At 50.6% G+C, this 26,244-nt stretch overlaps 1 protein-coding gene across 1 annotated transcript in view; it reads left to right on the top strand.

Annotated features, from left to right (window-relative positions):
• NCAPD3 (non-SMC condensin II complex subunit D3) overlaps positions 1 to 24,445 on the top strand; it is a 32,554-nt gene extending 8,109 nt beyond the window's left edge. The window contains exons 2-34 of the mRNA XM_077249544.1: positions 6,390 to 6,532; positions 7,178 to 7,340; positions 7,507 to 7,691; positions 7,807 to 7,974; positions 8,176 to 8,237; positions 8,789 to 8,876; positions 9,172 to 9,305; positions 9,457 to 9,529; positions 10,495 to 10,620; positions 11,170 to 11,422; positions 12,040 to 12,102; positions 12,492 to 12,572; positions 12,719 to 12,792; positions 12,882 to 13,016; positions 13,483 to 13,703; positions 14,602 to 14,793; positions 14,864 to 14,964; positions 15,199 to 15,314; positions 15,433 to 15,540; positions 16,085 to 16,196; positions 16,277 to 16,384; positions 17,157 to 17,395; positions 17,563 to 17,642; positions 17,715 to 17,852; positions 17,928 to 18,061; positions 18,303 to 18,505; positions 18,583 to 18,693; positions 18,764 to 18,916; positions 23,170 to 23,315; positions 23,389 to 23,519; positions 23,645 to 23,713; positions 23,831 to 23,957; positions 24,135 to 24,445. Of these exons, the coding sequence (XP_077105659.1) occupies positions 6,390 to 6,532; positions 7,178 to 7,340; positions 7,507 to 7,691; positions 7,807 to 7,974; positions 8,176 to 8,237; positions 8,789 to 8,876; positions 9,172 to 9,305; positions 9,457 to 9,529; positions 10,495 to 10,620; positions 11,170 to 11,422; positions 12,040 to 12,102; positions 12,492 to 12,572; positions 12,719 to 12,792; positions 12,882 to 13,016; positions 13,483 to 13,703; positions 14,602 to 14,793; positions 14,864 to 14,964; positions 15,199 to 15,314; positions 15,433 to 15,540; positions 16,085 to 16,196; positions 16,277 to 16,384; positions 17,157 to 17,395; positions 17,563 to 17,642; positions 17,715 to 17,852; positions 17,928 to 18,061; positions 18,303 to 18,505; positions 18,583 to 18,693; positions 18,764 to 18,916; positions 23,170 to 23,315; positions 23,389 to 23,519; positions 23,645 to 23,713; positions 23,831 to 23,957; positions 24,135 to 24,234 (4,337 nt within the window). The 3' untranslated portion in view covers positions 24,235 to 24,445. The remainder of the gene's footprint in view (positions 1 to 6,389; positions 6,533 to 7,177; positions 7,341 to 7,506; positions 7,692 to 7,806; positions 7,975 to 8,175; positions 8,238 to 8,788; positions 8,877 to 9,171; positions 9,306 to 9,456; positions 9,530 to 10,494; positions 10,621 to 11,169; positions 11,423 to 12,039; positions 12,103 to 12,491; positions 12,573 to 12,718; positions 12,793 to 12,881; positions 13,017 to 13,482; positions 13,704 to 14,601; positions 14,794 to 14,863; positions 14,965 to 15,198; positions 15,315 to 15,432; positions 15,541 to 16,084; positions 16,197 to 16,276; positions 16,385 to 17,156; positions 17,396 to 17,562; positions 17,643 to 17,714; positions 17,853 to 17,927; positions 18,062 to 18,302; positions 18,506 to 18,582; positions 18,694 to 18,763; positions 18,917 to 23,169; positions 23,316 to 23,388; positions 23,520 to 23,644; positions 23,714 to 23,830; positions 23,958 to 24,134) is intronic.
• The last annotated feature ends 1,799 nt before the right edge of the window (positions 24,446 to 26,244 follow it).

Below are 26,244 nucleotides of genomic sequence, written 5' to 3'. Positions count from 1 at the left end.
TTCAATTTTGACTTGGCTTCAAATAGGTGGGTCTCTAGATTCATCAGAGCAGCAGGAAGATCGAGGCCTCTGCCAGTGAAAGTGGTTCCACAATGGGACTTAAAACTTGGTCCTTAAAGCCCTGACTAGTCCACCATTTGAACCATTACACAAAACTTCAATAAAAAACTTGTCTCTCAAAACCGCTCTGTTAGTCGCCCTCACTTCTGCCCGTAGAGTTAGCGACTTACAGGCTCTCTCAGTTAATCCCCCTTACACACAAATTTTAGAGGATAGGGTCATTTTAAAAACAGATCCAGCATATCTCCCGAAAGTGGCTTTGAAATTTCACAGGTCTCAAGAGATATCTCTCCCCTCCTTCTGTCCCAACCCTACAAATAAGGAGGAACAAACATTACATACACTGGATGTAAGAAGGTGTCTCTTACACTACCTAGAAGCCACTAGAGAGAGTAGGGAGGATTCCTCTCTGTTTGTGTGTTTCCAGGGTCCCCGGAAGGGGAAAAAAGCTTCTAAAGCCACCATAGCAAGATGGATCACGGACGCCATCAGTCTTTCATACTCGGCAAGTGGGATGTCCGTTCCCGGGGAGGTTAAGGCTCACTCGACAAGGGCAGTGGCGACTTCCTGGGCGGAGAAGGCCGGAGCTTCTATAGACCAGATATGTAGAGCTGCTACCTGGTCCTCACCATCCACATTCTATAGGCACTATAGATTGGACCTAATCTCTTCCTCAGATCTTACCTTCGGTAAAAGGGTTCTGGAAGCAGTGGTCCCTCCCTGAATGTACTATCTATGCAATTCTCTCCGTGGTGCCGTCATGGGCGATCAGAGAAAAATATAGTTCTTACCGATAACGGTATTTCTCTGAGCCCATGACGGCACCCGTACAGTCACTCCCTTCACTTATGGGTGTGCACATTTAAAGAGTGCCATAGTCTATTTATAGTCTACTTTTAGTTAAAGTCACGCGGTATCTTACTAGGCTAAACGATTAAAATTTACAAATGCCTTAGTAGTCTCCCATCATTCTCTATGTAAACAAACTGATGCAGGAGAGTGGTACCGCCTTTTTTATCCGTAGGTTTCCTGTCCTTGGTGGGCGGATCCCCTCTCTCCGTGGTGCCGTCATGGGCTCAGAGAAATACCGTTATCGGTAAGAACTATATTTTTTTATTTTCCCAAGGGTAAAAGGAGAAACTGGACAACGGACGTTGTTGTCCAATTTGTCCTGAGTACGCTGATACCTCATATGTGGGGGTAAACCACTGTTTAGGCGCACGACAGGGCTCGGAAGGGAAGGAGCGCCATTTGACTTTTTGAATGAAAAATTGGCTCCAATCTTTAGCGGACACCATGTCGCGTTTGGAAAGCCCCTGTGTGCCTAAACATTGGAGCTCCTCCACAAGTGACCCCATTTTGGAAACTAGACCCCCCAAGGAACTTATCTAGAGGCATAGTGAGCACTTTAAACCCTCAGGTGCTTCACAAATTGATCCGCAAAAATGAAAAAGTACTTTTTTTTCACACAAAATTTCTTTTAGCCTCAATTCTTTCCTTTTCACATGGGCAACGGGATAAAATGGATCCTAAAATTTGTTGGGCAATTTCGCCTGAGTACACGGATACCTCACATGTGGGGGTAAACCACTGTTTGGGCACATGGTAAGGCTCGGAAGGGAAGGAGCGCCATTTGACTTTTTGAATGGAAAATTAGCTCCAATCGTTAGCGGACACCATGTCGCGTTTGGAGAGCCCCTGTGTGCCTAAACATTGGAGCTCCCCCACTAGTGACCCCATTTTCGAAACTAGACCTCCCAAGGAACTAATCTAGATGTGTGGTGAGCACTTTGAACCCCCAAGTGCTTCACAGAAGTTTATAACGCAGAGCCATGAAAATAAAAAATAATTTTTCTTTTCTCAAAAATGATTTTTTAGCCCACAATTTTTTTTATTTTCCCAAGGGTAACAGAAGAAATTGGACCCCAAAAGTTGTTGTCCAGTTTCTCCTGAGTACGCTGATACCCCATATGTGGGGGTAAACCACTGTTTGGGCACAAGTCGGGGCTCGGAAGGGAGGTAGTGACATCTTGAAATGCAGGCTTTGATGGAGTGGTCTGCGTGCGTCACATTCCATTTGCAGAGCCCCTGATATGCCTAAACAGTAGAAACCCCCCACAAGTGACCCCATTTTGGAAACTAGACCCCCCCAAGGAACTTATCTAGATAAGTGGTGAGCACTTTGAACCCCCAAGTGCTTCACAGAAGTTTACAACGCAGAGCCGTGAAAATAAAAAATCATTTTTCTTTCCTTAAAAATGATGTTTTAGCAAGCAATTTTTTATTTTCGCAAGGGTAACAGAAGAAATTGGACCCCAATAATAGTTGCCCAGTTTGTCCTGAGTACACTGATACCCCATATGTGGGGGTAAACCACTGTTTGGGCACAAGTCGGGGCTCGGAAGGGAGGTAGTGAAGTTTTGAAATGCAGGCTTTGATGGAGTGGTCTGTGTGCATCACATTCAATTTCCAGAGCCCCTGATGTGCCTAAACAGTAGAAACCCCCACAAGTGACCCCATTTTGGAAACTAGACCCCCGAAGGAACTTATCTAGATGTATAGTGAGCACTTTGAACCCCCAAGTGCTTCACAGAATTTTGTAACGCAGAGCCGTGAAAATAAAAAATAATTTTTCATTCCTCTAAAATTGCTTGCTAAAACATAATGTTTTATTTTCGCAAGGGTAACAGAAGAAATTGGACCCCAATAATAGTTGCCCAGTTTGTCCTGAGTATGCTGGTACCCCATATGTAGGGGTAAACCACTGTTTGGGCACACGTCGGGGCTCGGAAGGGAGGGAGCACCATTTGACTTTTTGAACGCAAGATTGGCTGGAATCAATGGTGGCGCCACGTTGCGTTTGGAGACCCCTGATGTGCCTAAACAGTGGAAACCCCTAAATTCTAACTCCAACACTAACCCCAACACACCCCTAATCCCAACTCTAGCCATAACCCTAATCACAACCCAACCCCAACACACCCCTAACCACAACTTTAACCCCAACACACCCCTAACCATAACCCTAACCACAAGCCTATTCTTAATCCTATTTCCAACCCTAGCCCTAATTCCAGCCCTAACACTAATTCTAACCCTAACGCTATGTGCCCACGTTGCGGATTCGTGTGAGATTTTTCCGCACCATTTTTTAAAAATCCGCAGGTAAAAGGCACTGCGTTTTACCTGCGGATTTACCGCGGATTTCCAGTGTTTTTTATGCGGATTTCACCTGCGGATTCCTATTGAGGAACAGCTGTAAAACGCAAAATCCGCACAAAGAATTGACATGCTGCGGAAAATACAGCGCAGCATTTCCGCGTGGTATTTTCCGCACCATGGGCACAGCGGATTTGGTTTTCCATAGGTTTACATGGTACTGTAAACCTGATGGAACACTGCTATGAATCCGCAGCGGCCAATCCGCTGCGGATCCGCAGCCAAATCTGCACCGTGTGCACATAGCCTAAAGCTACGTTCACACTAGCGTTGTGCGCCGTTGCGTCGGCGGCACAACGCACGCAAAAACGCGTCAAAACGCACGCAAAAACGCTGCGTTTTGCGACGCATGCGTCGGTTTTTGCCGAAAATCGGACGCAAGAAAAATGCAACTTGTTGCGTTTTCTTGGTCCGACGCTTGCGGCAAAAAAGACGCATGTGTCGCACAACGCAACAAAAAAAAACGCATGCGTCCCCCATGTTAAGTATAGGGGCGCATGACGCATGCGTCGCCGACGCAAACCCGACGCACATTAGCTTAACGCTAATGTGAACGTAGCCTAATTCTAACGCTAACCCTAGTTCTAACCCTAACCCTAGTTCTAACCCTAGTTCTAACCCTAACCCTAGTTCTAACCCTAGTGGGAAAAAAAAAATTTCTTTATTTTATTATTGTCCCTACCTATGGGGGTGATAAAGGGGGGGGGCATTTACTATTTTTTTATTTTGATCACTGTGATAAGTTTACCACAGTGATCAAAATGTACATAGAACGCATTTGCCGGCCGGCAGATTCGGCGGGCGTACTGCGCATGCGCCCGCCATTTTGGAAGATGGCGGCGCCCAGGGAGAAGACGGACCGACTTCGGGAGGCTCGGTAAGTATGAGGGGGTGGTGGGGGGGTGGATCGGAGCACAGGGGGGGGGATCGGAGGACCGGGGGAGCGGACAGGAGCACGGGGGAGCGGACAGGGGAACGGAGGGGGGTACCGGACAAAAACGGAGGACTGGGGAGGAGATCGGGGGCGGTGGGGGGGGCAGAACATGATTTCCAGCCATGGCAGATGCTATTGCAGCATCGGCCATGGCTGGATTGCAATATTTCACCATTTTCTTAGGTGAAATATTGCAAATTGCTCTGATTGGCTGTTGCACTTTCAACAGCCAATCAGAGCGATCGTAGCCACGTGGGGGCAAAGCCACCCCCCCTGGGCTGAAGTACAACTCCCCCTCTCTCTGCAGATCGGGTGAAATCGGAGTTAACCCTTTCACCCGATCTGCAGAGACGCGATCATTCCATGACGCCACATAGGCGTCATGGGTCGGATTGGCACCGACTTTCATGACGCCTAAGTGGCTTCAAAGGTCGGGAAGGGGTTAATGAAACACCTCGATTGTGTATAAAAACTAGTATCCGACAAAAACGGCAGAAGAGAGAAATTTCATAAATAATAATATTCCACACCAATAGGGAGTGATGTTGACACGAGCATTAGCTCGAACACCCGAACCATGTCTGGAAACCAATGCCCGGCGAGAAAAAAAAAAGGAAAAAACAAAAAAACGACGGGAAAAAAAAAAAATAAAAAATTTGAATTATATACGTTTTAAGGAAAATGACACTGCTTTTCTATTAGTGTCATTTTCCTTAAAACTTATATAATTCAAATTTTTTTTTTTTTTTTTTTCTCGCCGGGCATTGGTTTCCAGACATGGTTCGGGTGTTCGAGCTAATGCTTGTGTCAACATCACTCCCTATTGGTGTGGAATATTATTATTTATGAAATTTCTCTCTTCTGCCGTTTTTGTCGGATACTAGTTTTTATACACAATCGAGGTGTTTCATTAAGTATGTATACTAACAAAATATATATTTTTTTCTTAATGACAGGCATCAGCACCTTTATGGTGCTCGAACTCACCTGTCAGATCTACAGATTTGCAATGTTCTCCTCTCTGTGTAGCTGACCGCTGCTCCATTGTTTCACGTTTACTTTTGCCCCGAATGTCCCCAATGCAGTCCATAGGTTTCTTATTCAGTAAATTAATACCTGCCTCCTTAATCATTTTCTGTATCCTTATAACCATCATCATGTCAATAATCAGAATTTTTTATTTATTTATATATCTTCATAGGTCTCCGATTTAGAGATCGCTCAAGATACTGTGTAAAAATCTTCTTTGAATAAAAATTCTCTTCGAATGATTATCTTGGAACATACAAATGAAACACCCAACAGGTCTTTCATTTTTGCTCTAATCATTTTCTTCCAGCTACTTCATAAAGAATTCGATATATCAAAAACCTTTTGGATATTTATTATTATATGTCATATAACTCCACATGCTTCATTTGTAAACAACGAATTATTATGGAATGACATATTTATTTTGTATTTTCTTTTATATAGCCAAAGTATACATGTAGTCTGCTTGTTGTGTTTTTTTTCTGTGCTTTTTTTCTATCTGTCTTGTGCAACTAATTGCAGCTTGCACACACTATCATGTGTTTTCATTTTGACTAGATTACCTTTTGTAATTAGCCATAGCACCGGTGTTGCCAGCATAAAAGCATAGAACAGGCTGCACTAAAGTTATCATGACTAAGGGTGCTATGTCACCAGAAACGCGTAGATAGTGTTTTTAATTATATTGTGCTGTTGTTTTATCCTCTATTTTTTGATATGAAGTGAATAAAGTACCAAGACTTTGCTTTTTCACCACCTCGTCGAGCTATTTCATGCAGTCACTGTGTACATACATTACATTACTGATCCTGAGTTGCATCCTGTATTATACCCCAGAGCTGCACTCACTATTCTGCTGGTGCAGTCACTGTGTACATACATTACATTACTGATCCTGAGTTACATCCTGTAGTATACTCCAGGGCTGCACTCACTATTCTGCTGGTGCGGTCACTATGTACATACATTACATTACTGATCCTGAGTTACATCCTGTATTATACTCCAGAGCTGCACTCACTATTCTGCTGGTGCAGTCACTGTGTATATACATTACAGTACTGAGCATGTATTATTCCCCAGAGCTGTGCTCCCCATTCTTTTATCCTGCATGTACATTACACCGGTGTTTCTTCTCTTGCAGCCTGGGTGGATTCCGTCTGGGACTTGGACTTCACAGAGTCTGAGCCACTGGACTCCCGTGTGGAGGCTGATATCGTGGAGAACGGGCTGGAGGTGCTGAATTACTTGTATGAGGCTCTTCTGCCTTTCACATCTGATGATCAGGTGAACTCGCTGGTTAGGGCCTCTTCTGCCGCCTCGTGTAAGGCTGAGCGTTGCGCCTCATGTAGCGCCTCTTACTTCTGCCGCTTCCTGCCTCGTGTAGCGCCTCTTACGTCTGCCACTTCCTGCCTCATGTAGCGCCTCTTCTGCTGCTTCCTGCCTCGTGTAGCGCCTCTTCTGCCGCTTCCTGCCTCGTGTAGCGCCTCTTCTGCCGCTTCCTGCCTCTTGTAGCGCCTTTTACTTCTGCCGCTTCCTGCCTCGTGTAGCGCCTCTTCTGCCGCTTCCTGCCTCGTGTAGCGCCTCTTCTGCCGCTTCCTGCCTCGTGTAGCGCCTCTTCTGCCGCTTCCTGCCTCGTGTAGCGCCTCTTCTGCTGCTTCCTGCCTCGTGTAACGCCTCTTACTTCTGCCGCTTCCTGCCTCGTGTAGCGCCTCTTACGTCTGCCGCTTCCTGCCTCGTGTAGCGCTTCTTCTGCCGCTTCCTGCCTCGTGTAACGCCTCTTCTGCCGCTTCCTGCCTCGTGTAGCGCCTCTTCTGCCGCTTCCTGCCTCGTGTAACTCCTCTTCTGCCACTTCCTGCCTTGTATAGCGCCTCTGTGGCCGCCTCGCGCAGCGCCTCTGTGGCCGCCTCTTACTTTTGCCGCTTCCTGCAGAGCGCCTGGGTCCTGTTGTCGGAGAACAACATCTGCTGTAACTCTTTGGTGGCCGTGCTCTACCACTTCATCCAGGCGGAAGAGAAGAAGGCGGCGGGGGCCATGCAGCGGACGCTGGGCCTCACTGCAGCCGGATTGTACTTCCTTCTGCTGGAAGTGCCAGGTGAGTGCCCCCGATATCATCCCGGGCATCGGACCTGGTGCGAGATCAGGTGGGGGGCAGCTATCAGCGATTAGTTTTTGGGCTCCTGGTTCTGGTCCGCCCGTGAAGCCCAGTGTAACATCGCGGGCTGTGACCGTTACATGACTGCCGCTCTTCTCTATGGCAGGAAGTGTCGTCAACCGGGTGTTTCACCCCGTGCTGTTTGATAAGAGCGTGAGCTGCCTGGAGAAGTGCTGGCCCCAGGACCCGGAGAGCAGCCGGAAAAGGAAGAAGGACTCCACAAAAAGCTCCCAGGGCAGCAACCGCGGAGGAAGGAAGCGGCCGAGACCACCCCGCCGGAACGACACTGAGGTATGACCAGGGATGACGGGGCGGCGGGCACCACGGGGCATTCGGAGACCAAGATGCAGTGAGCTGCAGAACAGTCGGATCCGTGTGATCTCTCGTCTCCATGTTGTGTTGTCAGATGAGTGATGACTTGGAGGAGGAGGCGCAGGAGGAGGACGTCTTCTTCTCTACCCACGACCTGAAGAACATCCGAGACGCCATCATCCTCCTCCTGAACAACTTCCTGCGACTCCTGCAGACGTTTTCCCTGAAGGAGAAGCCGCAGAGCTTGGTGCACTGTGTGCAGGTGAGGACTGGCTGCTCCAGTCCGATGCTCCGAGTCCTCGTGCTCACGGTTCATGGTGGGAGATGACCACAATCTCTCATCTGGCTGAGGGCGCAGTGGGGCACAACCCGTTATTACAGCTCCTTTCTGAGCAGGGGCGTCCGCCTGGGAAATCCCATCATTCGTAGGAGTGACGGCTGCCCTCTCCTCGTTTCTTCGCAGACCTTCATCAATCTCACCAGCTTTGAGACGGTCCCACAAGTTTTAGCATTTTCCAGTTCCAGGTGAGTTTTTCTGTGGCTTTTTTTCCTAAATAATGAGGTTGTGAGTTATCCATTAATGTACTGATTGCTGGGGGTCCCACCGATTGTGAAGACAGAGCGTAGGGTGGTCATGAGCAGCTCAAGACTCCCGGAGATAGTGGCAGTAAGTGAAGGGTGGCTGTGCTTGTTGGCTTGGCACTGCAGAGCCCCCTTCTTCAGGTTTCGGGTGGTCCTCCCAGGAATCGGTGAATATGGGGGGGGGTAACTTACAATAATGCTACAGTAAGGACCAGGCTGCGCCTCTGGTCAAAATTGTGTCTTCTCCAATGGTGGAAGCATCCGAGGAGCGCGGGCACTAATGATGGCGACATCCGGCCAGATGCCGATCAGCACTTACAAGCAGTTTTGCTATAAACTTGTAAGTGCTGCGCTCCTTTCCATGGAAACTGGCCACCTCTGATAGCTTGTAGTGGAGGCCAGGAACCTTGGCAATAAACTGTACAATTACCAATTGCTCCTTTCTTGGGATGTGCTCGTTGTATCTAACCTTTCATGTCTTTTTATATTCGCAGTTCACCCGAGCGGATGCAGTACGTGCCACAGCTGGCATACCACGGCTTGTGGCTGCTGTGTCTGCCCCTGCACGGAGATTGCAATCAGGTGTGGGACACGATCTGGTCTCTGTAACCTCTCCCTTAATAAACAGGCAGTGTCGGGGCGGTGGGCCCTCCGAGCAGTGTCGGGGCGGTGGGCCCTCCGAGCAGTGTCGGGGCGGTGGGCCCTCCGAGCAGTGTCGGGGCGGTGGGGCCGCCACCATGTACTAGGACCAGGGCAGCCCACGCCTAAGGCATTAGTGACGGCTTGGAGGCTGTCACTTCTAGGTTCCTTGCCCCTTCTGGTCTCCTCATGATCCTGCTGCCATCGCCTTCACACGTTTTTCCTTTTCCTCTTTCAGACTCTTCGCCGTCTTTTCCAGCGCCTGCTGAGCGTCATTCTCATGGTGAAGGGAGGCGAAGGGTCGCACCCCACCCTGCTCAGCGTCACCGCTCCAGTCACCAGTGCCAGGGACCAGGCGGTCCGATTTGTCAGGTTAGTATCTGTGATGTGTATCGCTGCCTTGTTGCATCGCTGTAATTTCTTATGGTCGTACGTAGTTTACATTGTAATCTGCACTTAGCTTTTTCATCCAGCAGATGGCGACGTCTGACCGGTGTCCTGATAATGTGTTTCTCCTCCGCAGTTTCCTGGTGGATGAGCTGAAGGAGGCGTCCTTCCCTGTTCTCCACATCTTATTGCAGCACGTATGTGTGAAGGTAAAGCGCCCACATATCGCCGACCTGCGCCCGAGGACGTCTCGTCTGCAGATTATCTGTGGGTGTCCTGCACCTGCCGTTAGTGCTTGTGGTCCGGCACTTACCGTTAGCTGCTGCCTCCCAGATACGAAGTGCGTCACTGCAGAATACCCCCGTAAATGCGCTTCAGTGTGAACACGAGCCATGGGCTCCCAGTCCTTCAGGAGGGTCCGGACGCCGTCCCTGTGCCCCGTTTACCCGTACATCGCCGCCCTGGTGACTGGATCCAGGAGACTCACATGTGACTGCTCTTCTCAGCCGGATTCACACATCTGTGTCCAGACCCAACACCGGGCTCCCGCCTCCATCCTGAGAGCGTCATAGTGACAGTGAGACTGTCAGGTCCGAGACAAGACCCGCGGACGGTCTGTGCATCGCAGTCTGTACACTCATAACTGGCAAAACACACATGTGTGAATCCAGCCTTAAACTGGGGGACATCAGATGTGATCGGATCAAGAAAGCAGCAGTCCGGGCATGGTGAGCCCACCGCTGGATAGTGGGGGGATGTGGATATATGGCCGCTATGTGCAGCTCCGTCCATTGTGCAGAACCGCAGCGGCCGCTGCACTCAGCATCTCCGGGACACCCTGTAAGCACCAGAGCTGATGCTGACCATTGGGGGCACTGGGTGTCGGACCCCCGCTAATTTCAGACTATAATCCGATAGTTAGGTGATCAATGTGTTGTGACCGGACAATCTCCTGTATGAGGAGAACTTTCTCATAAGTTACGAATTCTGCTGACTAGTCACAATTGTCCTGTTCATTTAGAGATGACTATCGGTGCGCTCCCTGCCGCGCTCTCCTTAGCTCCCTGCCGCTCCCTCCCTCCCTGCTGCGCGCTCCCTCCCTCCCTGCCGCGCTCTCCCTCCCTGCCGCACGCTCCCTCCGTCCATGCTCCTTTGGTTACGTTTTGTCTTCCAGTTCCCGGATAAGTCTGAGTACAGAACTTCTGCCGCCAACGCTCTAGTGAAACTACTAGAGAAGCTTCCGGACCCGGAATACGCCTCCTTCATAGACTGGCTGTACAAATACTCCCGCAATGCCAAGGTACGACGCGCCTGTTCCTCCACGTGCAGCAGCAGCAGTTGTCCTCTGCTCTTCCACGTGCAGCAGCCGTTGTCCACTGCCCTTCCACGTGCAGCAGCCGCCGCCGCCATCCTCTTTGCTGCTTGTTTCTAGGTGCGATCCAATAGATAAAACATTGCAGAACTATCTTCTACCTGATGGTTCTGCTGTCTGCGGGTGACTGGAAACGTGTTCACAATCAGGTGAGAATTCAGAGACCTAAACCAAACGGCTGAGCGGTTTCCACAGTTGTATCAGCGTAAAATTCCTTCCCTGAAGGTTTGTTGCAGTGTGTCAGCGCAGATGGATCATGTGAGTGTGAACTCCAGACTTACTGATCAGAGGAATTTGTAGACTGGACGCGATTGTAACAACCTCAGAATAAGTTTAGTGTCGGGGAATGAACTGTTTATATTCTCTGACTGCCGACCGTGATCCTAAAAATGGTGAAAATTATGTTTTAAGGTTTCAATTGTAATGATCCCTGTAACTGCGACCATTTTAACCCCTTGTACCGATCTCCTGGCACAGATCTCGTATCGAGTGTTTGCTCTGGACGTCGCCATCGCTCTGCTGGAGCTGCCGGAGCGGACGCCCGATGCTTCCCTCCCGGTGGAGAGAATAAAGCTTGTACAGCACAAGTTCCTGCTGCACGCCATGGTGTTCAGCCGCTGCTCCGACAAAGCCCCGACTGTGCGGAGTAAAGCGCTGTCATGTCTGGCTCACTGTCTGGAAAAAAACACCACAACTGTGTCCGAAGGAGTCACCGAGCTGCTGCAAGGAAGTAAGTACACCCACGTCCTGACTAGTAGTAACGTCTGCACCTCCTGCCTGCCTGTTGCTTAATAGAAGAAACTGATCCTGAGTTACATCCTGTAATATACCCCAGAGCTGCACTCACTATTCTGCTGGTGCAGTCACTGTGTACATACATTACATTACTGATCCTGAGTTACATCTTGTATTATACTCCAGAGCTGCACGCACTATTCTGCTGCCGCAGTCACTGTGTACATACATAACTGATCCTGAGTTACATCCTGTATTATACCCCAGAGTTGCACTCACTATTCTGCTGGTGCAGTCACTGTGTACATACATAACTGATCCTGAATTACATCCTGTATTATACTCCAGAGCTGCGCTCACTATTCTGCTGGTGCAGTCACTGTGTACATACATTACATTACTGATCCTGAGTTACATCCTGTATTATACTCCAGAGCTGCACTCACTATTCTGCTGGTGCAGTCACTGTGCGGTCTGAATGTGTCCCAGTCGGGTCAGTAGTTTGGGTAAATAAGGGCTGATGTGGGGTTTCGGCTGCTGGTGCTCGGTGTGATGGCTGCATTTCCTGGATTTGTTCTTGGTCATTTTTTGCCTCTCGTTTCCCGTTCTTAGGCAGCTGTCGTACAATCTCTGCAGCCGATGCAGCCACTGAGAGCACGGTGAACGGCACAGAAGGTAAGAGGGGATGTGAGTGGCACCGTGGCCGGGTTTGGTGGTGGCGGTCTGACGTGCCGTGGCCGGGTCTGGTAGTTGGACATGCCGGGTCTGGTGGTGGTTGGACGTGCCGTGGCCGGGTCTGGTGGTGGCGGCGGTCGGATGCACCGTGGCCAGCTCTGGTGGCGGCGGTCGGACGCACCGTGGCCAGCTCTGGTGGTGGGGGTCGGACGCGCCGTGGCCAGCTGTGGGGGTCGGACGTGCCGTGGCCAGCTCTGGTGGTGGCGGTTGGACGCGCCGTGGCCAGCTCTGGTGTTGGCGGTCGGACGATTCGTGGCCGGGTCTGGTGGCGGTCAGACGAGTCGTAGCCGGGTCTGTTCATTATCTGCTTATGCTATTGTCCCCGGCAGCTTCTACTCACAGCCGCAAGACCCCTGGTGCCCTGAGGACCATTGAGGTGACGGACGACTGTGACCCCATGGGGACTGATGGTGAGTGGCGCTGGACTCTCGTCCTCCAGCTGTTGTGAAACTACAACTCCCATCATGCATTGCTACATATTCCCGTGATTGATCACATGGTCATCTGTGTCCGGTCTCGTACGTGGCAGATACATTTGTTTTCGTGGCTCTTCCAGGCAGGGACATGCTGGCGATGCTGCGGCTCAGAGCCGGCGACGAGAAGACGAACGTCCGGAAATCTGCGCTGCAGGTGAGCGGTGATCATGGGGAGGATCGGTGATTGGCTGATCTCTCCAGGATTCTTGTGGATCTCCATCTCCCAGATCTTTTCTTCTCCAGGTCCTGGTGAATATCCTGAAGTACAACCTGATCCCCTGCAGTTCCAGTGATCTGTGCACCCTGCAGGACCGCTGCCGAGACCCCGCCGTGTCCGTGCGGAAGCAGGCGCTGACCTCCCTGTCCGAGCTGCTACAGGTGCGCCGTCTGCGCACTGCTCGTGCTGCAGTCATTCAGGGGGTGTTTCTTTTAAGGCTCTAGTCACATCCTGAGCTGCACTCTGCTCCTGATTGCTTGGACGTGTGTGACACCTCGGACATTGCACCTCTTCCTCAGCAGATCCTGCTCTTCATAGGGGTGAAGTAATCCGCAGGAGATAAAGGGTTAATAATGGAGACAAATGAGGCAGAGTTTCATTTTTTGGGTGCAGCTTTGGATGTGAACCGTAACTAATTTGCAAATTCATTAAATGTTATTTCCAGATTACAGTAACCCATAAAGTCTCTAAATGGCTGCTTGAGTGAAGCTGCAGTGTAAAGCAGGTCTAACACTTGGTATCAGCTTCTTGCTGGCAGCAGATGGAAGCCTTTATTGTTTGCGTTCTCAAGCTGTAAAAACGATCTAATACTTCTCACAGCTGAGGTTTTGTTTCTGTTCTGGCTAGGCCCAGCCTCACAATGTGGCGGTGCAGAAGGCCTGTCTGACCGGGCTGATCCCGGTGGTGCTGGACACAGAGATGACCGTGCAGGACAAAACCCTGGAGTGTCTGGAGCAGCTCCTCCTGCAGAGCATCAAGCACCAGAACCGCTACCGGGAGGAGGACGAGAAGCAGAAGCTGAGCTGGGACCTGCTTCACCTGCTGACCACCGAGAGCCAGGACCTCAGGTGGGACCTGCAGGACGGAGGGGGGGTGCGTACAGGACAGTACAGGGGTGGAAAGTGTGTGCAGGATGCAGGGGTGGTGCATGCTGGATGGAGTGGTGGTGTGTACGCGCCGGACGGAGTGGTGGTGGTGGTGCGTGCGTGAGTGCAGGACGGAGTGGTGGTGCGTGCGTGAGTGCAGGACGGAGTGGTGGTGCGTGCGTGAGTGCAGGACGGAGTGGTGGTGCGTGCGTGAGTGCAGGACGGAGTGGTGGTGCGTGCGTGAGTGCAGGACGGAGTGGTGGTGCGTGCGTGAGTGCAGGACGGAGTGGTGGTGCGTGCGTGAGTGCAGGACGGAGTGGTGGTGCGTGCGTGAGTGCAGGACGGAGTGGTGGTGCGTGCGTGAGTGCAGGACGGAGTGGTGGTGCGTGCGTGAGTGCAGGACGGAGTGGTGGTGCGTGCGTGAGTGCAGGACGGAGTGGTGGTGCGTGCGTGAGTGCAGGGCGGAGTGGTGGTGCGTGAGTGCAGGACGGAGTGGTGGTGCGTGCGTGCGCAGGACGGAGTGGTGGTGGTGCGTGCGCAGGACGGGGTGGTGGTGGTGGTGGTGCGTGCGTGTGTGTGCAGGACTGAGGAGTGGTGGTGGTGGTGGTGCGCGTGTGCAGGACTGAGGAGTGGTGGTGGTGCGCGTGTGCAGGACAGAGGGGTGTGTGAGCATGATCTCCTGCCCGACAGAGGGTGTCTGGAGGGTCAGCAGGGTCCACGTCACACAGCCGGCCCCTGTGAGCCGCGGTCACAGTGATCTGTGCGGTTAATCAGTGGTCACACACCGTCCCGCGCTCGAGGCTCCCGCCAGCTAATAGTCATGTGATACTTCGGCACCACTCCATCGATGCCGGATTACCAGACTCTTGTGTATCCGCAGCCGCTACCTGACAAAGGCGTTTCACATCTGGGCCAAGCGGGATAAATTTACCTCCACATTAATCAACAACCTGATCTCTCACACGGAGACGGAGCGCGCGGCCTCCGCCTGGATGCTGCTCTCCAAGGTCGCCGGCTCCGCACCCAAACTGGACTACGCTAAAATCCTGACTTCCTGGGAGCATCTGAGGCGGTGAGTGTGGCGGATCTCGCCTGCAGGGCTCGTGACGACGCGGAGTTCAGCTTTATTCTGCCTCTTCCAGGGAGACGGACGCCGGCTCCAGCGCCACCACCGGGCACATCCTGTGCGTGATCGGACACATCGCCAAACATCTCCCCGCAGAGCAGAGGGCGCAGCTGATCGGTGAGCTGCAGGGGCCCGTTAGATCTAACCATGCTGGCACCGCTTCCTCTCCATTCCTAGGACCTCTGCTTGCTGTCATTGACTCCTCGCCTTCGGAGGCCGGAAACCATCGAGTCTTCCTCAGCAAGCGGAGATCTTGAGCTTGTGGTTACGGCTTATTCATGACTCTGTTAATAATAATAATGGGGGAGGCCGGCGCCAGGCAGCAGGTACTGTAATGTCCTCCTCTTACAGATGAAGTAAAGTCCTGGCTGACGGAGTGTACCTTTCCCCCGGAGATCATCAGTCCGGCTGTGGAGACCCTGCAGAAGTTGTGCTACGCTCACCGGGAGGCGCCTGAAGCCGTGCAGGTAGCGCACCGACACCGTGGCCTCGGTATCCTGATGTACACGCCATGCGCTCACCGGCTCCACCTAGAGGCCGCTGGCAGTAACCTCACTCACTGCTCTCCATTTTCTCGGGCTGCAGGAGCTGCTCAATGAGGTCTGTGGGGACCTGGTGTCCGTCTGCGAGGCGCACATTTCCTCCGTGGTGATGGCCGACACACAGAACGTTTCGTTTGATCAGCAATTAATGGTGAGAGACGTAATATTCTGCGCCTTCCATCCTCGTCTAAAAAATATCAACCCTTTCCTGCTCAATGTCAGATATACTGTATACGTCGGGTGTGTGGAGCGGCTCCGGTGCAGGCTGTGTCATATGGGGGGATTTATGGCAGGCATTCGCATCCGGCATCTGTATAAATGCTGGACTGTGCTCTGTGAGCTGAGCTGCCTGCACTGATACTGTACATTGTAGCAAACTATTGGAGATCGAAGAGCGTTGTTTCGACCAGATACAGTTGCATCCACTGCACCGTACAGGATTGCAGTATGAATGTTGTCTGCATTCACTGACATCAAGCAGAGACTGTGACTTGGAGTCCCTCATTTACTTCCATCCTGTCTATTAACAATGTTCTACTGAATTTATTTCCACACGTCCTTCTTGTAGCCACAAGCTCTGGTGTAAATCATCTCCGCATAGAAAGTCCTCCCCCTGCTGGCTGTAGATGGAATTACCCCTTTGTAGACTTTTTGGTAATTTCTCATGTTTTCTGTTATAATCTACCCCTTCTTAGGTCCGACATCTCTTCATACTGGGAGAAGCCGCTCAGCTTTGTCCGGCACGTGTCGAGAAAAAAGTCCTCCTCCTGGTTCAGTCCATCTTAGCCTCAGTGTCCCCAGAGCAGAGTGAGCGGTGTCTGTGTATGACATATCCTGATGTGGGAGAAGGTTCGGGGCTGCAGTAACGTCTACCTCTTACTCCATAGACTCAGGTGACACTGAGCAAGGTGGCGCTCCGCTGTCCCAACCACTGTCCCAGTTCCGAGGGTCTTCTATGCCGCCCCTGATCCGAGCCCACGCCTTCATCACACTCGGTGAGAAAACTGCACATTTGTGTTACAGGTTATCATTTATAGGGAAAACCTGCAGGTAATGAAATGACAGTCGGCAGAATAGTGAGCACAGCGGTCCCCGGGAACTTCTGTCTCCACGCCACATAGCTGGCGTCTCCAGCGCCATCCATAGCGGCGGATTTGCGCCTTCACCCAGCACAGTCTCTTCAGGAATATAGAGGCGTTCTGCCTCTCTCCTCTTGGTCCTGGGTTACCCAGTTCAGGCCTGTCTGGCCTTGATATACCTACGTGCATTGTTTTTCCTGTTTTTCCAGTTTGATAAAAAGGAATTTCTGATGAAGGTCTGATGTATGGACCGAAAACGTTTATTCTTTAACTGGATGCACAAATAAATGGAATAATCATCTTGCAAATAATCCTCTGAGTGCCAAGTGATTTTTGATTATTGTAACTCAGGATCAGTAATGTAATGTATGTACACAGTGACTGCACCAGCAGAATAGTGAGTGCAGCTCTGGAGTATAATACAGGATGTAACTCGGGATCAGTAATGTAATGTATTTACACAGTGACTGCACCAGCAGAATAGTGAGTGCAGCTCTGGAGTATAATACAGGATGTAACTCAGGATCAGTAATGTAATGTATTTACACAGTGACTGCACCAGCAGAATAGTGAGTGCAGCTCTGAAGTATAATGCAGGATGTTGCGTATACACAGTGGCTGATCTTTCTCTTGACTTACTCTATATGTAGACTGTATAAATCCTTGTTCTGCACTCTTTCTCCCTCAGGGAAGCTGTGTCTCCAGCATGAGGATCTGGCTAAGAAGTGTATTCCCGCTCTGGCTCGAGAGCTGGAAGTATCTAATGACTTGGCCATCCGCAACAACGTGATCATCGTCATCTGTGACCTGTGTGTTCGGTACACTACGATGGCGGACAGATACATCCCTAATGTGTCCGTGTGTCTCCGGGACAGAGACGCTTTCATCAGAAAACAGACCCTGATCATGCTGACCAACCTGCTGCAGGTGAGCGGCACGGACCAGCGGCGCAGTATTTCCAGTGCCGCTGAGGTTATTACTTTCTAGCCATTAGTAATAATATAACAAGCTATAGACCACCTGAACAATGCTTAGTGGTCCGCCAGCCCCCCAGGGACGGGGCGTCCTCACATCCGCTTGTGTCCTCGTTGCAGGAGGAGTTTGTGAAGTGGAAAGGGTCGCTGTTCTTCCGCTTCGTCAGTGTCCTGGTGGACCCAGACCCCGATATCGCCCAGTAAGTCTCTGGAGTCGGGGGGCCGGGCCTCGGCTCTGTGCGGGGACCTTACCCTCCGCTCCCACCTTTCAGGTTCGGGGAGTTTTGCTTGGTTCATCTTCTCCTGAAAAGAAACCCGGTGATGTTCTCGCAGCATTTCATCGAATGCATCTTCCACTTCACGTCCTACGACAAACACGACAAGTACAACAAGTTTCCCCAGAGTGAGAGGTGAGCCCCCCCCCCAATGCCACCGCCGCTGCATCGTTACCCCCTGGACCCGCTGACGGCCAATCTGCATTTTAGGGAGAAGATACTTTTCTCCTTGAAAGGGAAAGAGAACAAGGAGAAGCGGATGAAGATCTACCTGTTCCTGCTGGAGCACTTCACCGACGAGCAGAGGTTCAACCTGACGCTGAAGATCAGCGAGAATGTGCTAGGTACGTCTGCACCCGACCATAACCTACACCTCGCCTGTGGCTGTGCAGCTGGAACTACAAGGACCAGCATGGCATGGAAGCAGCAGGCAGTCATATCGTGCTGGGACTTGTAGTCACGACGGAGAACCGCAAGCCGGACGTTGTCCTCCTAGACCTTTTATGAGGGTTGATGGCGGTACATTAGATCATCTGCCTGGTGGGGTCTGTGCAGTGATCGTTGTCCTTCTCCCTCTGTCCGCAGCGTTCTTCGTGGACGGGCTGTTACCGATCGACATGGAAGCCAATGAGCTGCTGTCCGACATCTTTGAGATCATGAGCTGCAAGGAGATTAAGTTATCGGCAATGAGGTCAAAACCCGGAGAGGACATCGGCGGTGGGGATGACGATGAGATGGCCATGGCTGACGCTGTGATGCAGGTGGCACAGAAGAAGCTCATTTCCCAGGTGACGTGGTACCGCTGACGGCCGTGGTTTCTCTGCCCCGGGTCTGCTGCCTCACTTGCTTTCTTCTCCCTGCATAGGTCCAGAAGAAGAACTTTGTAGAAAACATCATCCCCATCATCTCGTCTCTGAAGGGCATGTTGGAGCAGCAGCGGATCCCGGCCATGCGAGACCTCATGAACTACTTGCGGGTAGGTAATGGTGCAAGGAACCCGCAAGGGTCGTCTGTACCGGCGTGATGATGTTCTGCTCCACCTGCAGGAGATGATGCAGGACTACCGCGATGAGATCAAGGACTTCTTCGCTGCGGATAAACAGCTGGCGGCAGAGCTGGAATATGACATGAAGATGTATGAGGAGCAGCTGCAGAAGGAGCAGGAGACAACTACTGCGGGTGTACCAGGGAGTCCACAGGTGAGGGGGACGGGCGCTGCAGGTGTACCAGGAAGTCTGCGGGCGAGGGGGATGGGTGCTGCGGGTGTACCTGGGAGGCCACGGGGATGGGCGCTGCGGGTGTATCGGGGAGGCTACGGGCGAGGGGGATGGGCGCTGCAGGTGTACCGGGGAGTCTGGGTGTACCTGGGTTGTGACGGGCGCTGCGGGTGTATCGGGGAGGCCATAGGCGAGGGGGACAGGTGCTGCGGGTGTACCCGGGAGGCCATGGGCGAGGGACGGGCGCTGCGGGTATACCTGGGAGGCCATGGGTGACGGACGCTGCGGGTATATCGGGGAGGCCACGGGCGAGGGGGACGGGCGCTGTGGGTGTACCTGGGAGGCCGCGGGCGAGGGGGGAAGGGCGCTGCGGGTGTACCGGGGAGTCTGCAGGTGAGGTGGATGGGCGCTGCGGGTGTACCTGGGGGGCTGGTGCTCTGCCACTGGATGTGCTGGGTATAGAGGGGTAGATTATCCCTATAGGTGGTTGTCCTATTGATGGACCCTCCGCTGTGACTAAAGGGGAGCTGCTGCACTTCTCCGCTTCCTGAGACGTCCAGTTTGATGCTTTCGGCTTTTGCTACCAGTTGAGGTTCAGGGGCGCTTCTATTCACATTCACCCCTTCACCCCTGGGCCTGTTATCATCCTCCTGACCGGGGCGAAACTTTACAATCCTGACAACTGTCCCTTTATGAGGTTATAACTCTGGAGCTTCAGAGGATCCCGGTGATTCTGGGATTGACGAATTGTCCTCCATGATAGCCGTAACATTTGTTCACTATGACTTGCGTTTATTTATGGCAAAAAAATGGAAATTTGACAAATTTTGAACATTTTGCAATTTTAATTCTTAAGTCCTTAAATCAGAGACATGTCACACAAAATAGTTAATGAATAACATTTCCCACTTGTCTACTTTACATCAGCACAATTTTGGAAACCTAACAAAACAAAATTAGGATGTTTGAAGTCACTATGAGGGGTGCACATGACAGAAAATACCCAAACGTGACACCATTCTAAAACCTGCTCAACCCCCTCAAGGTGCACCACATTCAAGAAGTTTATTAACCCTTCAGGTGCTTCACAGGAACTGAAGCAATGTGAAAGGAAAAAATGAACATTTAAGTTCACCCATGATGGCACCACCTGAGAGGGATCCGCCCCGCAAGGACAGGAAATCTACTGAAATAACAGGGCAGTACCTCTCTCCCCGCCTCTGTTGGTTTCCTGTCCTTGATGGGAATCTTGTGTTGGAATCAGCGGTTTTACAGATGAAAAACAATCAGGGAAGAGACCCCAGACTTTGCCGCAAGCCTTAGGTCTGTTATCAGGGCTGAGGTGGAAGGTTACCTTAAATCCCTTTGAATAAAAGGAAAGAAAAGATCTAGGGAGGTCTCTATGGAGTCAGATGATTCTCTAACTATCGGGGGGGGAAGAATGTCGCAGTGAGTCCTCCTCCTCGGACAGTGACATGGGGGGGCAGGCCAGGCTTTCCAGTGGAGGACACTGATGGACTAATCGGACACGTTAGGTCAACAATGTGCCTAAAAGAAGAGAAGTCATCTAGGTCCCTGGAAGACGTGATGTTCAGAGGGTTGGAGGAGAGGAGAAAGCGAACCTTTACGGTTAATGGTAAACTCCAGGCGTTCATTAATAATGAGTGGGGGAAAAAACGGGACTGATGCCTTACCCTCATCCTCAGACAGGAGTTATCCTGTGCGGAAAAGGACTCTGAGATCAAGTCATGAGAATTGATGGAGCAGTGGTAGTCATCAGAGGTTGTCTCTGCCCTCTGAGGACTCCGGGGGGCTCAGGGATCCGCTAGGCAAGAAAGCGGATGGATGCCTAAAGCACACCTGGGAGGCAGCTGCAGGGGGTCTGAAGCCTGCAATGCCCGCTCCCTTATGATCTGCCTCCAACAAATGGAGGAGCAGCGTAAGGGCAAGACCCCCCCCCCCCCCCGAGGGAGAAAATCCTGGCCAATATGCCCCTGCTACATGGAGCGGCAGCGTTCCTGGCGGACACTAACTCAGACTCCGTACGGCTAAGTCGGCAGGGCCATCAAATGTTGCCAGACGAGCCTTATGGCTACAGGGCTTTCCAGGGGATTTGCCATGTAAGACTATGCACCATTTCATGCGATGGACAATGTCTATTCGGGAAGAATTAGACGACAACCTGGAAAAGGCCGGTGCCAATAAGAAGGGCTTTCCTGGATTCCCTAGAGATGCGAGAGCCTTCCTTTCAGAGGAAAAGATTTCATAGGGGACGTCCTACGGGAGAAAGAAGGAAGTGGGGAATTTAAGGGCAGAAAGGAGGCCGGATTTATGATCGGTGGCCCCTCTTCATCTTCCAGAAGCCCTCTCCATGATGCCAGGCTAGTGGTAGGGGGAACATCTCCCTCGTTATCCAGTCCTGGGAGAACATCTCCCCCAGTCTCTGGGTTCTGAATATAGTAAGAGGGTCTGAAGATTTGGGGGGGGAATTCTACATGCCGCTTAAAACTTTCATGACAAGAGGTCATCGGAAGAACTAGCCCTGGAGGCAGAGATCATGGGTCCAATAAACAGGTTATGTGCGAGGTCCCAGACCAGGAAAAGGGAAGGGGATTTTATTCCCACGTCTTTTTGATAAAAAAAAAAAAACTGATGATGGTTCCTTCAGAACTATCAATCTGAGGAACCTCAACAGGTAGATAAACAACCGCTCCTTCAAGATGGAGTCTGAACACGGCCATAAAGCGGTTACATCACAACTGTTTTATGGCGGTCATCGACTTAGTCGACTTGTCTCCAGTAATAATGCTGTGTGCCCTCTACAACCTCCTACCCAAATGCTTTTGTGCCCTTTCAATCGGCAAGCAATACGAGGACCTTCTTCCCATCAAGAACCTAATGTTTGGCACTCGGGAAGGTGAGGGTCCCTGTACTTCTGAAACTGATGGTGCCCGTATCATCCCAGGTCAATGTTTTCCAGCAGTTTCTCCAAACAATGAAGAAGGAAAGATCACAAATAAGGTGCAGCGAGTGCTCCGAGAGTCTCTCCTTCCGTTCTGAGCCTTGCCGTGCACCCAAACAGTAGTTTTCTCCGACATATGGAATATCTGTGTACTCAGGAGAAACTGCACAACAATTTTTTGGGTCCATTTTCTCTTGTTACTCTTCTGAAAATAAAAAACAATGGAGCTAAAAGAACAATTTTTGTGGAAAAAAAAAACTGATTTTACTTTTCATGGCTCAACATTGTAAATTTCTATGAAGCACTTGGGGATTCAAGGTGCTCACCACACATCTAGGTAAGTTCCTTGTGGGGTGTAGTTTCCACTGTTGAGGCACCTCGGGGCCTCTCCAATCGCAACATGGCGGCCCAGGCGTGCACCCAAACAGTGCTTTTTCCCCCCACATATATGAGATTGTGTACTCTGGAGAAATTGCACAACTAATGGGCTCCATTTTCTCCTGATACCCTTGTGAAAATAAGGAAAAATTTTGTTAACAAAAAAGTGAAATGTTCATTTTTTTTTTTTTTTTTTTTTCTTATTTCCACATTACTTGAGTTCCTGTGAAGCACCTGAAGAGTTAATAAAATCCTCAAATGTGGTTTAGAACACCTTGAGAGGTGCAGTTTTTATAATGTTGTCACTTTGGGGTATTTTCTGTCATATAAACCCCTCAGTGACTTCAAATGTGAGGCGGTCCCCAAAAAAAAAAAAAAAATTAAATTTTATTAGAAAAATTAGACATTGGTGGTAAACTTTTAACCCTTCTAACTTCCTACCAAAAAATGTGTTTAAAAAAAATGTGCTGATGTAAAGTAGACATGTGGGAAATGTTATTGATTAACTATTTTGTGTGATATGACTCTTTGGATTAAGGGCATAACATGAAAAGTTTTACATTTTTCTACATTTTTGTCAATTACCGCATAAAGTGAAACTCATCAGAATTGAAAAAATTGGCATGGTCATTAACGTGCAACCAGGCTTTGGGGTCAAGGGGTTAATATGCCTTTAGCCCCTTCCCTCCCCAGCAAATGCTTGTACAAGCTAGGGAGTGTGCGCGGGGGTCCGCATGGAGTGTGGGCACAGGAGTAGAGCGCTGATTGTATCATGGCGCCTGAGCACTGACGCTCTTCCCGCTATCCCCCTCCTGGGATGTTGCACCTGGCCGTCGGCCCCTTCAGTACAGGATGGGTTGCAGGGCTTTGTCCTCACTATTCTCTGTGTTCATAGGCCACTGCTGACGGTGCTGGTTCTCCCCAAAACCCAGCCGCTCTTGGCTCCCCTCTGCGCGCCATACAGGAGGTCCCAGGCGAGGGGCCATCTACACCCATTACACCCATGGTTGGCACCCTTGCAGGACAAGGTTTCCGGACGAGGTAAGCATCAAACCTACAGGGTTCGGCTCCGATCCTGGGACCTGTCTGCTGACGGCTGTGTCCGCTTCTTCAGGCAGATGTCGCTCAGCACTTTTGCCATCCTCAACTCTGCAAAGAAAACCGTGGAAAAGCAATGGAAGCCGAGAAGCAAAAGCATCGGGGCGAAGCCTTCAACGCCGTCCTTCTCCAGCAGCAATAAGCCGGGTATGAACAGAATGCGGTTATAGGGTGGGCTGGCATCACTGTCCTGGCGAGGCAGGGTGGGCCGGGTACATGCCACCTTCCGATAAAATTAATCCTGGTTGATCATTCGTGCTTTTTTCCTGCAGTAACATTCAGCAGCTCCGAACAACGATCCAACACGTCCCTTGAAGGAAGAGCTATTAGCACTCCGGAGAGTAAGTATGCCACCGCCGCTAAGTCAGACCCATCCCCTGCACCAGATATGGCGGCAAGTGTCCGGTAGGGGATAGTTCAGCCGCGGCAGTGAATTGTGTCCACATGTATATTTGCAGGAACCATTAGTAATGTGACTTTTGGCGCGGGGGTGAGTTACATCAGTGCCAACCAGACGCCAGACGAAAACTTGAACACTTCAAAAAACCAGGAGAACGTTCTATGCATCGTATCTCCAGACAGGCCGTGAGTACTGTGTGGGCGGGCCAGGGGTACTGTGTGGGTGGGCTGTGGGTACTGCGTGGGCGGGCCGTGCAGTGATCCAGAGCGGATAGAACTAATTGTCCCAAAGAAGTTTTGTCAGAAATGATTGTGACTCTTCCACCGGTGTGCCAAGATTTGTGTTTTCTTCCATCCTCTTAGGGCACCGCAGCCTGGAGTATGGAAGGTGGAGTCGCCGGTGCAGCGGAGAGGCGCCCGGCGGGTGCAGTCGCCACGAGAGCCACTCAAGCCGCCCAACTAGACGGAGCAGTGCGGGGCTCGGCCTCGTCACTGGCGTCAGTCACTTCTCTGTATATATATTTCTCTGTGCCCCATTGCTGAACTTTGCCTTATTTAGCACCTGTCCTGTTAACCATGTTGATAAATTGTATGTTTCTCTCACTTTGTGTTTTTGGAGCTGCAGATTTTCTGTAATCACTTTATAATGCTTATTAAAAGGTTTTCACACGGGTCGTTTTGTGGCATGTTTTAAGGAGAAAAATTTTCATTTTTAATCCTTTTTTTTATTCTCACGGGGAAGTTGGCTTTGCCCTTGCGCTTCCAGTAAAGACTGTGGCAAAAGAAAACCTGTACCAAAAAATAAAACGTAAATCTGGCATCTGTCATTAACATGGTAGCGTGGCAGATCTTATGCCACGGGCTAACAGAGGATGTCATGGCACCAACCTGGAGGATGTCTGCCTTGAAGCCCACCTGGTAGCCTTGCAGAATGGCTGAAGCTCAATGCTGTGATAGTGAAGGGTTAAAGCTTAATGAGCTACAGCATTACCGAAGAGCAAAGTATAGAGGACGCTGAAAGGGGAGGCATGGAGGCCTGACCCTTAAAGGCCAAGACCGTACATGCAACAGTGCTGGGGATTAAGCAAACCAACATATCAATACTTCACTGCTTGCATCTGGTGGCCTCCGATGTGTGAACATAGACCATGGCCAGAGGGTCTAAAGGCCGAGATCTTCAGAGCCTCTTTAACAGCCAATCAGTGGCGTGGAAAGGAGGTCAAGCTGCACATGAAGAGGCCAAAAGGTATCCCCATGTGAGGCTGTTTGGAGGGCAGGCATGCCCCTCGCCGTGAAGATGGTGTACAACTCGACTCCGTTCATGAAAGGTGGAACCTTGTGGTTTACGTAATGGAAGAGACCCTCAGGGAAGGCAACTGCTCCTCTGGGGCGAGTGTGTTCCCCTCTGAGCATCTTCACAACCAAAATTATCTACTCCTGAGAATTGGAATTTGCTCCTCTGTCCAACACCTGAAACATGGTGGTCCTGATCAGAAAGGAAAAAACCTGCAATGTTGGGATCGGGCGCTGGGTTTATTGTGGAAAGATTCCTTTCTCTGTGACTCAGGTTGAACCCATCTCCTCTAGACACTGAGGAAGACGCAGACTGCTAAAGCAGTGCAACAAAGCCTAATGGTGGCATTACACCCGGATGGTGAAGGACGATGTCCGCCCCCCAATTATACACACCACCACTGCTAAATGTCTCCCACCTATTAGAGGTCTATAAATCTCTTAGGTGAGTCTGAGCTGTGGGACAATCAACCATTGGGGCTTCCACTGAATGCGTTCTCCCATAGACTATACCAGCCATCTTTCATGCGAATGACCTGAAGTTTCTATGTATTTAGTATTTTATATATGTCCTGCATGGACCATGAGGTCACATTGGGTCTAAATGATGACAGGCTTTGTACACTGCAATGCACAATTTGGATAAGAGGAAATGTTCTATCTCTGGACATTATCTCATCTAGTGGACTTGCTGTTGATTTTGTGATTTATGTTGACACATTGTCTAACCCCCTTGTTAACACCTTTTGTCCATGTACAGCAGGTATGGGAGCAGAGTCTTCTTTGTACATGGCACCTGCCTCAAACACCAGCAATACCAGCAAACATCAACTGCTGATGTGTAATCACTCACTGTGAAGGGACAAATTAAGAAAGGTTCTCCATTTTGTGTTTTTGACTCCATTTTCTTGTTGCTTAAAGATAAATTCTGTTATTTAATTAGGTAAAAGGTTACAGCTGCCAAGAAGTAACTTTATCTTGTTGTTCACAAGCCTGCTATTCAACTAGGCTATGGTTCATAATTGGTATAAAGACCTTGAGTCTTCTGACTCGAGCCAGATAATAGATTCGGGGGGTGTATCGCTATACAAGACTGAGGCACCTGTTAGAAAAACACATACTATGCCAAGAAGATATGACCATATATGTAGTCTCCGGTTTTTCTGTATACTCATGGGTT

Source organism: Ranitomeya variabilis, chromosome 4 (assembly GCF_051348905.1).
Source record: "Ranitomeya variabilis isolate aRanVar5 chromosome 4, aRanVar5.hap1, whole genome shotgun sequence".
Taxonomy (NCBI): domain Eukaryota; kingdom Metazoa; phylum Chordata; class Amphibia; order Anura; family Dendrobatidae; genus Ranitomeya; species Ranitomeya variabilis.
This window is presented reverse-complemented; position numbering and strand designations above follow the sequence as displayed.